Raw genomic sequence first — 13,276 nt, forward strand, 5'->3', positions numbered from 1 at the left:
GAAACTGTGATTCAGAAGTGAAAATGGATCATTCCCAAAACAGAAAACAGCAGGAAGTCAATGGAATACAGCACCCAAATCAAAGAGCCTTCAGATTTGAGAGCCTTCACCTCATTTTTACCTGTAAACGCAGCTCCCCAGCACCGGGCCTGTCTGAGCAGGGAGCTCTGTGGGCTCACCTTGGGTCGGCTGTTGCGTTACTGAGCTGTCAGGAGTGTGATTTTCTCCCCTCTCCTTTGTGTTTAGTCCACCCACTCTTCTGCGCATATCAGGAATGATTCTACTAGAAGAAAAAAATACTGTCTCTTGTCTCTTCCTTAAATAAAAGCTCGTTAGTGAACATGGAGGTGCTCCCTCATGCAGGATGGGGTAGAAAATGAGAACAGCACCATGGGGTGACAGGGAGGGAGCCTGCTCAGTAGTTACTGTCACATACAAAATAGACTTGGTCTGAGGATGATCAGCTTCAGCCTCAGCTCTGTTTCCCTCTGTGAGCAGTGCAGGGGATCAGGGCTGCAGTCAGTGCAGTCAGGTGTGGCTCCATACGGCCTCCCATAGGCCACAGCTCTCCAAGCTCTGCCCCATAACAACCTATGAAGAGATCTTTCAGCCTCCGGCACTGACATTTAAAACCATTTGAAAAGAAGACGCAGGGAAACGCATTATCAAAAACGTTTTTATTTACAATTTCAGAAATCATCATCTGAATCGTTATCCTCAATTTTCTGCAGTGGCCGCTTAACGCCAATGATTAAATCAATATTGAGAAGCTCTGTAACACAATGAAGAACTGACGTTACCAGCTGGTATTTGCAATAAACCGACTCCAAGCCTTCCTCACTCACAGACAGGGGCTCATTCCTCCTGAGTGCTTCTGTGGTTCTGAGATAAAACTTGGTAAAGCCGTTCCGTTCTGTTCCATACAAGGCCTTTGGAATACTTAACAAAGCATCAGCGACTACATTAGATATGACAGTAACCGCTGACTGCTGAACCTGCTTTGCATAATGCTGAATATAATAATGTAACAGGATTTCAAAGTAACCTCCTACTGGCAGAACTGATCCTGCTTCAATGATGGAGCAGGGATAACTCTGTGCAGCACCACAGCCAGCCTCCTCTGGGCCTTTACCGACACTTATGTGCTCACACAGGGTAGCAGCGCCGGCTACAGCAGTGCTGTCATTCCTGTGGCTGCACACTGCTGGGTGCCTTTGGTGGCTCTCATCCATCCCATCTGCACACTCACACTGTGTTTGTGGTTTGTGTGTCCCTGCTGAGCCAGCCCCATCGCTGCAGGCATTCGGCTCCTTGCTGTGTGGGCCAGGGGCTGAGGCTGGTGGTGCATGATCTGGATATCTGCTTCCCTGCAAAGCAAGATCTGAACTTTGTGCTGCTGTTTCACCCCTGCAGGCTCCCAGCTGATGCTCAGAAACCTGACTGCTGCCAGGAGCAATATGTCCTGTCACAACCTGCGTCTCAGTAGCTGGGGAATACCCGCTCCCAACACCGGAGGCACCATTGTGGCTCTCACCCTCAGCTCCACACTGCTGATCCACCGCTCTGAAGAGCTGCAGCAGCATGGTGAAGGCCCCGTGCAGAGCGGCAGCGTGCTGCTCGTTAACGGCATCGACTGGAGCGCACAGAACCAGGCAGTGGGGCTGGAAGGCGCCCGTGCTGCTGAAGCCGATGTGCACGTACCGCTGGGAGCCCAGCAGCAAGGGCTGGCAGAAGGTTACCACCGCAGCCTCCGTGATCTCCTTCTGTAGGCTGTCACCAGCAGGGTCATAGGGCGACATTCCCGTGATCTCAGAGATAAGGGACACGTCTTCCTCTGACAGACACTCCACCACAGACACCCCGTGTAACTTTGCATAGTAGATAACCTCCTCGTGCTGCTTCACTCCGGACAGCAGCAGCCTCACTCCGTTGTTCCGCAGATGTTCCATCACAGCCTCCGTTCTCCCGCTGCACCAGCGCAGCGCAGCCCGGTGCTGCCGCTCGGAGCTCAGGGCGCACTCCACACCTGGGGCTGTTAGCGCGGCCCGCAGGCAGCGCGTCACCAGCACTGCGAGCAGTTGTCCGCCGGCAGGGCAGTAGGCGGCGAAGTCCCTGCGGAGCAGGACGCCGGGCAGCACCATGGAGCGGCCGAGGGGCAGCCCGGACACGGCGGCGTGCAGCTGCGCGAAGCGGCCGCAGAGGACGCGCAGCTCGGTGTGGCGTCGTGCCCCGCATCGCGCACACAGCTCGCAGCCCAGCAGCGCCACGGCTCGGCGCTCCGCAGGCCCCAGCCGGCCCCGCAGATGGGCCGCCAGCAGCGCACAAAGCGACGCCGGCTCCAGCTCCGCCCCCGGGCCGCCCGCGGGGAACGCGCTGCGGAGGTGCGGCCTCAGGCCCCGCGCCACGGCTCGATCCAGCACCCGCCGCTCGAAGGACGGCAGCGCCCGCACCGCCCGCCGCGGGGAGCCGTCCCGTATGGCGCCCAGCACGGCGGCCAGCAGCAGCACGAACGTCTTGGCGCCGTCCCCCGTCGCGCTCTGGTGGCGGCAGGCGCAGGCCGCCATCACCCTGCGGGCACACGGGCCGTTATCAGGCGCTGCCCCCGCCCCGCCCGCCCTCCGCCCCGGCCCCGCCCGCCGTACCTGGCCGTGTGCGGCTGCAGGCTCAGCGCCTCCAGCAGGAGCCGCCCGTCCCGGCTCAGCACCGCCCGCCCGTCCGCTCGCACCACCATTGCCCGCCCGCCCCGCGGCCCCAGCGCGCCGCGAACCGCGCCCGACAGCGCTGCAGCCTCCTCATACAGCCGGGGCAGCGCCGCCATGGAAACAGAACGAGGAGCGGGGCGAGGCCGCGCTGTGAGAGCCCGCCTCAATGCCCGCCCCTCATAGCCCGCCTCAATGCCCGCCTCACAGCCCGCCCCTCAGTGCCCGCCTCAGTGCCCGCCCATCACGGCCCCGGCCCCAAGAAACGCTGTCCCAAGTGTGTTTTAGGTCTTTATTTGTAACCGGAGGGTCGGGCGCAGCAGGGGAGCTAGTTTCAAACACGCAAGCCTTGACGAAAGGTCGGGTGTTACATATGGCACAAAACTTGACAAACCGTGTCCGGGAACGTGTTGCACGAAACCCCTCGGGAAGGCACTGTTTTTACAAAGCTTCAACCCGCTCGGAGGGTACCCTTAAAACCCGATAAAACGTCCAGATGTACAGAACCCCTGTTATCCGTTATTTACATACACAGGTGAAGTAACAGCTTCTTAAGAAAACACTCTACACATGGAACCAAGAGTCCGCTCCATAAACACCAGGCTGGGAAAATAAGAAGTAAAGGAAATCCCAAAGGCACAGGAGGGCAGCAAACAAAGAGGAGAGCAAGAGGAACCACCATTATCACATTTGGAAGGAAGACCTATGAGATCATTTCTTGACCAGGTTAAACTGGAGGGGAAAGCAGGCTTTGCCCTCAGCAACGCCTCGTCTTTAAAAGACACCCAGCTGTGAAATGCACATCATCTGCTGTTGAAACAGTGCCCTATGGCACCTCACATTTGCTCTGTTAACCCAGGCCATGTGCACCTAGCTAGGGCTATCGGTACCTAATGGCAAATTAAAGGCTTAGAGTGTATCTGAAAACAACACAATAAAACCACATGGCAACAATTTCTGACCGTGTCTCCCGTACAAGAAAAAACAACCACCCCCTCCAGATCTCTAAATCAAATGTGAAAACAAGTGCTGTTTAATCATAAAAACTGGGAAGCTACAGCCCTCACACATCTGCAAGCTGTACAGTGTGTTCTACAACTCACACAGGGCTCAGCATTAGGTATTCCACATTCAACATCAGCCACACGCTGATTGCAGATATCGAACACTGGTTTAGTCTGATGTTGCCCGACACCGGCCGGGTCAAACCCATGAACAGTGCATGTAAAAATACATGCAGTCTGTGTTAGAGACTGATCTTAAACAGAAGGATTAAAGTCAAAACAAAAGAGCAGAAGGACATTTCCATTTACAAGGCAGATAAAAAGCTTGTCGCTGTCAGTCAAGAGTTTCAGCACCACGAATTTAGCAGAGCTATTTTAGGGGATTAAAGTTATTGCTCAAATTGTGATTTTATTTTTACCTCACTCGTTTCCTTTCATATTACTCCCACACACTGCGTATGCTTAGGAACCTGTAATGGATCATTAAGACAGATGAAGCTTTGACATTTGAACACTGTAACGAATGGCCCAATTCCATGCCGAGTGGATTAAATTAATACTATAGTATTCTGCTTTTCTCATGCCATTTTATATATGGCAAACAGCTTCTGTTGGAGACTTAACTCAGGGACACAAAACTTAACAGTAAGGAACTTTCCACCTCATCATATATCTCATGATAGAGTCCACATTGCAAAAACTGATTCCAGAACAACCTATGCTAATACAAAGCTGTAAGGAACAAGCTGAAGTGACTGCTTAAAGCAGTGAACTTCCATATAGCTGAGGTCCAAAGGGGCAAGATGAAACAGAGCGCTGTGAAGATGTCAGCCATGGGAACAAACGAGCCTGACTACCTTTAAGTAAATAGAATGTTCACCAAATGCTGGACAAGACTGATGCAGAACAGAAGGTGAGATCACCTGCACAGTTACTGAGGCTGCCCAAGGCCATGGCAGCTCCAAACTTTCCATTTGATTTCAGAGAGGATCCAGCGAAAACAAACTTGGCTATAGTTTAGTGTTGCATCTCCCATCTTCCTGCTGTCCTATCTGGGTTGCTGAAAGTAGCTTTACAATAAATACTACGGCTACTTTTTGGCTTGACATATACATGGAAAGGCTTGACTGCCGGGAGGACTTCATCAGATCAACACCGCTACCACTTTCCTAGCTGAAATTCTGTGAGTTCTGTACAAGCACGTTGTTCTTCCAACAAAACATCACAAGCCCTGGTTTTAACTCCAGATTTCAACTTCACATGACTTGGTGTGGCTGCAGATAATGAATAGTTGCTCTGATTACTCAGGTAGCATCTATATACTGTGAATGTAACAAACTACTTCATGATCATTTGTTCTTATTTTTGTTTCGTTAGCCATCCCACCATTTCTGAAGCCATTTCCCTTGTAAACACACATTTTCATTTGCAGGTGACCTGCTGACAGTGGCCAAATTCTGTCCCACATGGTCTCTCCTATGGGAAGCTCAGCTCATGCTATACACTAAGCCCAACTTTCCACCTTCATATTTTGTTCCTGAAGTAAGAAAGATCCCTGGCATTGGTAGCTGCCTTCGTACTGAGACGCAGCCGGACCCCAGTATAAACTCAGGACCGTCAGATTTATCAAGACTTAAAAAAACAAACCCTAAATCCTCAGTATTTGCAGTTCATGAGTGCGAGTGTACAAAGACAACACCTTCCCACGTGCCGCGCTATTAAAAACATGCTCTGTACAGCAGATGCAGGAATGTTTCTGTGAAGAACCTGAAGTTTTAAACTATACAATAAAATAAAACTGGCTCATAAGCCACTGTGGTAATTCAGGACATTAACTGTCATGCTGCCAAAACAAACCAAGGACAGAAAACTGCAGAATTCCCAGAGACTTCAGCTTTGTACTCGCCAGTTCCTACCAGCCCTGACCTTTGTATAACAGTGTTTTCATTTGACCTTAAATAAAAGCTCACATCCAAACACCCAACTCCATTTACAAAACAATGTCGGTGAGCCTGGCTACTTTAAAAGTTACTTTGTTACAAAAATGGTAAGTTTAAACGTAACAAAGTCTGCTTGTTTATTACATTACCAAAACGGGAATCAGGTCCAACCTACAGCGCCTGACCTCTGAACTGTGAATGTATCTATTCTGTGGTGAAGATTCATCAGAACAGCATGGTAATACAAAACACAAGGCTGATGCTGTATGTCTGAGACAGAGGCACACACCAGGAGCAAGAGTGTACTGGCACTTACACGATTCTTACTTCAACTGGGTAGACGGGAGGATGATTCTGAACCATGGACTCTGAGGCAAAAAGTTCTGCAAGTTGTTGCTACAAGGCTCTTTTAGATAATATTGCATCATTTAAAGTCCAACTTAAAATATGGTCCCCAGTAAGAGTCTGATCATTCCAGTTCAGAAAGGCCCTTGTTCATGCTTCCTATTTGAATAAGAAATTGATGATAAGCTGTAGCAGAACCAGGATTACAATGAAGATATAGTGCTTCAGCTGCAAAAACTGGTTGTCCGCAGGTGGGGAATTAGAAGTGACTCGATTTCTCAGAGCCATTATGTCCCTGTAAGACACAGAATAACATCGTGTAAATCACCATCCACACAATCTGACATTTCCAGTTTGCTGGGGCTCCCCACAGAGCACAAACTTTGAGGAAAATTATGTAATACTGATAAGTAATTAACATTTAGAAGGAGGAGAGCTGACCTGGTTTTCAAAGACAACATGGCATGAAAAGGAGGAAGATACGCATCAGCCCCCAAAGCAGCTGGGCAACCAGTATTCTCTTAATCACTTTAAACCATCTTGTATTTAGTACTACCTCTTAATGTCTTCTTGTGTTTCCTTTATAGATTCAATGGCACTCTGCAGTTCACCAAGGTCTGCTCCCTTTTTCCTTATTCTTGTATTGTGCTTCATAAGTTGCGCTAGAAAAATAGAAAAGATGTGTGTAATTCACTGAAGGAAGTCCTCAATCCAAAATGAACACAGTAGTAACGACAAACTTGCAAAAACAAGGTGGGAGTCTTCTAGGTGAGTTTCTATTGAAAACTAAAGTTTTATTACAAAGTTACTGGAGCACAGAAGGAAAGCAAGTTAAGCTTTAGGAATACCTTAAAACTCTCAAGGTATTTAATTCTTGCAGACGGTCTCAAACAACTAAAATCTGCCTCTACACACTTCATAGAGAACATGCTCCATACTGAAGCACTATCTAAAATGTGTCTTTGTAACGCAAACACCTGGAAATAATAATATGTGTGACCAAATAACTTAAGTAAATTTCTTATATCACATAGAGTCACAGTATCACAGTCTCGTGCAGGTTGGAAGGGACCTTAGAGATCATCGAGTCCAACCCCCGGGATTCGAGCCTCCTGGTAGCAAAGCAGCACTTCTACCACTTGCGCCACCGGAGGCACACAATTATGTTTGAATGTTAGCGTATCTTCTCCTACCTTCACTCCCAGAGGAATCCTGATTATCAGGCTCGGGGGATGAGAAACCACACTCCCCTTTCTTCTGGCTGGTTGGTTTTCGTTTGATTTTTGGAACACTAACCTGCAATTGAAAACCACATGGATTACTGCCGCAGAAGCAGACCTGCAGCAAAGCAGCGTGTCCTGTCAGTAACAGCTAACAGCACGGTACCTCACTAAATTCCAAATAAAGATTTTTATTGTTTTTGCACAAAAACAACCCAAAGTTTGCACATCTTCCCATTTAAGGGAAAACTGTGTACAACTGTTGAATTCAACTTTGTGTTATTTTACGTTCTTAGTCAATTAAGTGAACTCCACCATCGGGTTGCATCACAGAAGTGAAGGACTATGGACTGGGCAATCTACATTTTCGCAGGGTACCAACGGTATTCGTTAACCCTCCCCATGCTTAGAGGACTTTCATACATACAGCACAATAAACCCAAGTCCCCGGAGCTTGTCGCACCTACTAACAAAACCAGAACATACCATTGGTGTGCGATGACGAACTTTAGTTTGGATTGTGCCATCTTTTTCAAACTGAATCATATCATTCAAAGGGTCCCACGGCCTGGTACTAGACAAAATGAACACCGATTATTAGTATCACTGAGTTGAAGTATTTTATTGCTCAGAAACTATTCCGCATGGACAGGCTAACAATCTTTCTCCCTGTATAGAAATCAGACACTGAAAAAGCGATCCAAATGTCTACGTATAGCCTGAAAAGCTGTGAGATCCAGGAGCCTCAAAACTACTTTCATTCCAAAGTGGCTAATGGTAACCTGCAATGGTTTCAAGAGGCAGTAATGAGCAACGTACAGTTCGCTCCTTCAGATTTTTAACAGTGCTTTTCCAAATGCAAGTTGATCTGAAATGAAAAATACCAAGCAAAGGACATCTCTCATTAGAGAATGACAAGTTGCCAAAGGTAAAAACAGACATTCCCACTAAGCACAGCCTTGCCAAGACAGAAAGCACAAGTCAGCAGCATGAAGATCATTATTATGCACATCTTTAATGAGTGCAGATTAAGCATGGATTTTCTTTCATTTCTTCTGGCATGTCTTTTCTTAGAACATCCGTGGCTGTCTTGGATGTTGTGAACGTACACCTGCATTCACAGCTTAATGTGGCTTGAGTTAAATGCTGTCTAGGGTAACTGGATAAGAACAAGGCACTCCTCTCCCAAAGGTCTCGCAAAATCACAATCCAGGTATCTAATTCAGATACCTTAACATATGCTGTGGTTCACCAAGCACATTTTTCACAGTAAGTATAAAATCCTCTGCTCTTCATGCAGACCAGGTGGTGAGCTGGCCTCACATTCATAAAAGGAATCAGAAAGTCCTTCCAATGACTAACAACACAGACTGCTTTCTAACACACAGTAACACTTCTGTGGCACAAACTTGAATGGTAAAACTTCAAGGACACAGAAAATACACACACTGCATCCCAAAGTGCCATGTCTGAGAAAGCTCTGGAATAAAGTACAAATCTGCAGACACACATAACCACAAATAGGGAAAAAAAAAACAACCAAACAAACCAAAACACAGGAGAAGTCCATTGGAATAAGTGCTTGAAACATAGTTTCCTGCTTTAGTAATTCAACTAGCAGTTTTGTTATAAGCATTCTAGCACTCACTCGGCGTATCTGTAGTGCCATTCTCCCGTGACTGAATCCTGATCGAACAGCTTGCACGTCCACTCTTCACCCTTAAGTTTCCTCTCTTTGGCACTCTTCCTCTGAGCTTCCTCCAAAACGTATTTCTCTTGAGTAGCTTCTGTTTGGTCTTTATTATTTATTGCTTTAGTCACTTGTTGCCAAAGCCTGACAAACAAGCAATATCAAGAGTAGCAATCTGGTTACAAAAATGATTGAACACATTTCTCTAATTATAGGCTTAGTAAAGGTCATAAGGCCTCTAAGTGGTGAGCCTGTATTTAACAGTACCACTTTCTTGCCATACAGGTCAATATCAGCAAACACAGGAGGTAACAAAGCCATCAGCTACTGGCCAATGTCATAATTTGGAGAAGATAATGAGTTCTATTTTATCAGAATAATCATGTGTGCTTCTAATGGGCACTTACTTCTCTGACTCAAAGTCATCTTGCTCTTCAAACTTCACAGTGTATCTCGGCAATCTACGCTGCTTGATATCAGACGTTGGGTTCCAGAACGTCTCTGAAACATCAGTCTTCTTGTCCCTAATAGTAACTTCACTGTCCTGTAACACACATAATCTAGTGATCCTAACCATAATGTGGCGCAAACAATAATGCAAACGGAATGAATAACAACTACTTTTGTAAAAAATAATAATAAAAATATTTCAGATTCACAGTCAAGAATAACTACACATGCTAATTCCAAGATTCAATTTCTGCATTCTACGCTGGTTCTAACTCATTATAGGGAGGAAATGGGACCATCGCTGTCAAACAAGGGTGCCAGTGTCATCTCATCAGAACTACAACCAATTTAAGTGTTTTGTGCTGGAGCCACAACAATTCCTCAAAGTATTAACATATGTACTAGAACATTTTACAAAGCTAGTAGTATTCTCATCAGGAACTACCCGAACATAACAACAACAGTACGTTGACTCTATAGTCATTCGTGAGGACTGTTCAGCTACAAAAAGACACCTCGCTGAAAATGGCATTTACTCAACTCCTGTTTGTTAACAGCCTTTTTTGTAACTAGGTGCTATTTTCACCTCTTTTAACTCAGAATTTACTCAATACTCACTACTCACCCAGTGGCCCTCCAGAATAGCCAGAACTTCTTTGCCAAGCTTAATTTTCCCTGATATTTGATTAACGCTGTCGTTGTTACCTAAAAATGGCTGCAAAATAAAAAGAAAAGCTTCCATGTTTATTTTAATAACAAAATACATTTGCACATATGTTGAGTGTTACGAAATAAAATGCATTTATGAAATCTGATGTGAACAGCCCTGAATGCTTTCGGTATTACAGCCTCTGCCTAACAGTGCCACAAATAAATTGTTCTCTGTATTTTCTCAAGAGCTTTGCTGATCAAAATTATTACGATTGGCTAAGGAATCTGAAAAGGGCAAATAATGTAGAAAACATGATGATATGTGAGTGATATGATGGTATCTCGAAGGAAATTGTCCTCTGCTATGCTAATCTCACCACTTGGCCAAGGCCTCTGTTACTAGAGATTAACTCTTGTAAAAAACAACAAGAACTTTTCTTCAGCCTTTTCCATAGTCTACACATGTGCTGAAGAGGTGAAACTTCAGTTGATACAGCCTAACTTTTAATTTTCCCCTACAGTCTTAGCTGAATACAGTTTCTCTCCACACGCACAATTTTCCCTACTGACTCTTTAGCTTTAAATCAGTTTGTCTCAGAGACAGCAGGGACATTTTCAGCCATTTATACAGAATTGAGAAAGCTTTTGTTTAGCCTTTGCATCTGGTGAGTGCTTCTATAGCACAGACACCTGCAAAAAATAGTACACGTAACTGCTCTTCAATGCTGGACATTAAACCGACCTGAATGTTAGCTATAACCCTTCTATTACCTCTGTTTAAAGGTTCATTAAATACATCACATTAAATAAAAAAGGAATTATACTGTCCTCTGTTCCTATTTTTTGTTCTAATCACCAATTACTAGATTGTACCTATGGTATGATCTGATAATATACACATTTTAATATCAGAGCGCTCATTCTCAGGTCCGCTCACAGCACTGACTGACCTTTAGCTTGAATTCAATTGTAGCACTGTAGCCAGTTTTTTCACAGGTGATGTTGACCGTTCCCCCAAGCTCCAAGGTCATTGTGCCATAAAGAATTCCTGCAAGAAAGAGCAGCCAACATGAGAATTTATAACTGGACAAGACAAAAGAAAACCTAAACTCTTTTGGCGCAGTTCCTGGGGTAAACACATCTGTGCCGGAGAACAAAAAGAAAGCAATAGTGAGTGAAGTGTTCAACATTTACACCGATGGGACAGGTCTGAAGGTTGTATTGATCACTGGCCAGAAATCTTTTGCGAAGGAGCAGGAAATAGCTCCGCTTATTATCTCTTTAGATGACCTTTCCTAACCATGAACACGATTTTTCTGCCCAATAAGGTAACCTAAACCAAAACAAGAACATCCAAATGAATTACCTAAGCAGGAAATCTAGTATCAATAGGAAAACAACTTCACTCCAACAAGATACAGTGAAAACAATCATACAACCAATACATGACAACACTGATCACCTCTCTAAAGACTTTTGGAAGCAAAAAGGTTGATAACTCGTAATGTATTTCCCACAATCACAGTCTTTCCCCTGCAATCCACCATTTGAGACACTGAGTGTATTTCACATATAATGGATGCCTGTGGAAATATGTTTTCCAGCATGTACATTTTCCCTTCCATGCATATTCTTCCCTCTTTCTCTCTCTGTATCAGTATCACCAGTCATTCTAGTTCTTCTTCCTGCTTGTTTTGTATGTATACATGCTAGGTACTTTAATTACTTGTTAAGCCTTATTTCTGTCGCCAAAGTCACATAAAAAGTAACCACCAATGCTGCTTTGTTCAGAAACATACTCAGATATCAAGCTTAAATTCAACAACAGTATATTCAGAAGAATTAACTCTACCTTTGCAATGAGCATATGGCATAGTCATGACATAATCTTCTCCTCTGTTTAGGAATGTCAGCCGTCCTTCTCCATCCAGTATGGCAGATAATGAATTCCCTGGAATTCAAACACAGAGAAACACATTTCACAGCCTGCAAGACAACAGTCGACATCTCCTAATAACCAAGAAATGGAATGAAGATTATCACATCCAGCATTGAAATCTATTTTGCCTAACAAAGCCACTATAATCACAGCATCTCCAAACAAAAATTAAAGTGTACTGTACAAGAGACATTAAAATCTGAAGACCAGAAGTAAAAGCTTAATAAAACAACTGTGATACAATGATCCAAACCCTGATCCTTGTAGATCCATAGTTGTGTTTTTTCAAAACACAGCCCACTTGCACTGATTTTACACTCCTCAATAAAAGCACAGCCAAAAAATACAGCCCTCTGAGCTCCCGAAACGTCACTTACCATAGAATTTGGATTTGGCCAGAATGCTACCACTAAGGCAAAAACCGTCCTTGCGGTTGCTAACGTAGAAGGCAGATATTGGGGGATGATGGGATACCTATTGAAAAAACAAGCAATGTGAAATAATCCTTGCTCTAATAAAGACAGAATGCAAAATTCACGTTACGCAGAACAGAATACAATTAATCCATGAGATCACAGAATCTTAGGATATCCCACGTTAGAAGGAACCCACAGGGATCTGACTCCACACAGATCCACCCATAATTCAAACTGTACATCTGACAGCCCCGTCCAAACACAACTTTAATCCTCAGAGATAAAGATCAAACAAACATTTTCACTGAATTACACCAGTTAAGAAAACTTGCATCTGACTTTCACTGGAGGAAGGCAGAACAAAAATGCTGAGACACCTCTGTCTTTCTAAGAACTATTCTTAGGAGAATTCTCAGGATACCACACCTACATGCAAATACATTTTCTAGCACTGCCATATCGTTTATCTAGCACGTTTATTATTCTTAAAAACACTCATGCTGGTTATGGCAGGTACCTGTTCTGCAATGTAAAAAGTCTTGCTGTTTGTCCTTGGATGAATCCACATACAGCGGAAAGTCTCACCAAGTATAGGATTGTACGGCTTTTTTAGTCCCTGAATAGAAAGAAAACAGAAAGTAACCATACGGTGCATGTAGAGGACACAGCATATTTTATCAGTCTGTCACTGAAAGACAGAGGAGGGGAAAAAAAGCAATCAAGCATAATGCACATGCTAAAGCACATTGCCTCAATTTCATCACTTGAATATTATGCTCAAGAAGCAGTAAGCAATATCATCTTGAAATACTTTTTCCCATCGAACTGCTTGTAAAGAATATTGAGTTTAAAGCTAATGGAAGTAGTGGAAATTTTACTCCTCCAAATAGGTTAAGGTGTCACTGAAGAACAGTAAACAAAG

At 44.7% G+C, this 13,276-nt stretch overlaps 2 protein-coding genes across 8 annotated transcripts in view; both read right to left on the reverse strand.

The window, feature by feature from the left end:
- Positions 1-659: 659 nt before the first annotated feature.
- On the reverse strand, positions 660-2,868 carry BBS10 (Bardet-Biedl syndrome 10). Its single transcript, XM_015856894.2, has 2 exons — positions 2,643-2,868; positions 660-2,568 (listed from the first exon to the last, which is right to left on the reverse strand). Exons 1-2 carry the CDS (start codon positions 2,816-2,818, stop codon positions 690-692), a joined length of 2,055 nt encoding a protein of 684 aa, XP_015712380.1. The 5' UTR covers positions 2,819-2,868; the 3' UTR covers positions 660-689.
- Positions 2,869-2,977: 109 nt separating this feature from the next.
- The window catches only part of OSBPL8 (oxysterol binding protein like 8), a 74,025-nt gene continuing 63,726 nt past the window's right edge, over positions 2,978-13,276 (reverse strand). For all 7 annotated transcript variants that reach the window (XM_015856915.2, XM_015856903.2, XM_015856933.1 and 4 more), the window contains 11 exons: positions 12,872-12,970; positions 12,316-12,412; positions 11,852-11,950; positions 10,950-11,047; positions 9,974-10,063; positions 9,306-9,442; positions 8,857-9,042; positions 7,695-7,782; positions 7,182-7,284; positions 6,545-6,650; positions 2,978-6,283 (listed from right to left, as the gene is read on the reverse strand). In XM_015856915.2, coding sequence (XP_015712401.1) covers positions 6,148-6,283; positions 6,545-6,650; positions 7,182-7,284; positions 7,695-7,782; positions 8,857-9,042; positions 9,306-9,442; positions 9,974-10,063; positions 10,950-11,047; positions 11,852-11,950; positions 12,316-12,412; positions 12,872-12,970 — 1,239 coding nt within the window. In that variant the 3' untranslated portion in view covers positions 2,978-6,147. The remainder of the gene's footprint in view (positions 6,284-6,544; positions 6,651-7,181; positions 7,285-7,694; positions 7,783-8,856; positions 9,043-9,305; positions 9,443-9,973; positions 10,064-10,949; positions 11,048-11,851; positions 11,951-12,315; positions 12,413-12,871; positions 12,971-13,276) is intronic.

This window comes from Coturnix japonica, chromosome 1 (genome assembly GCF_001577835.2).
Source record: "Coturnix japonica isolate 7356 chromosome 1, Coturnix japonica 2.1, whole genome shotgun sequence".
In the NCBI taxonomy this organism is placed as follows: Eukaryota; Metazoa; Chordata; class Aves; order Galliformes; family Phasianidae; genus Coturnix; species Coturnix japonica.

What these genes read in the sequence shown, in the direction of transcription:
- BBS10 (XM_015856894.2), bottom strand. Translation starts at nt 2,818, where the DNA reads ATGGCGGCGCTGCCCCGGCTGTATGAGGAGGCTGCAGCGCTGTCGGGC. An exon ending in CTGCAGCCGCACACGGCCAG is followed by an intron (nt 2,569 to 2,642) that starts GTACGGCGGGCG and finishes GTGTGCCCGCAG; the next exon opens with GGTGATGGCGGCCTGCGCCT.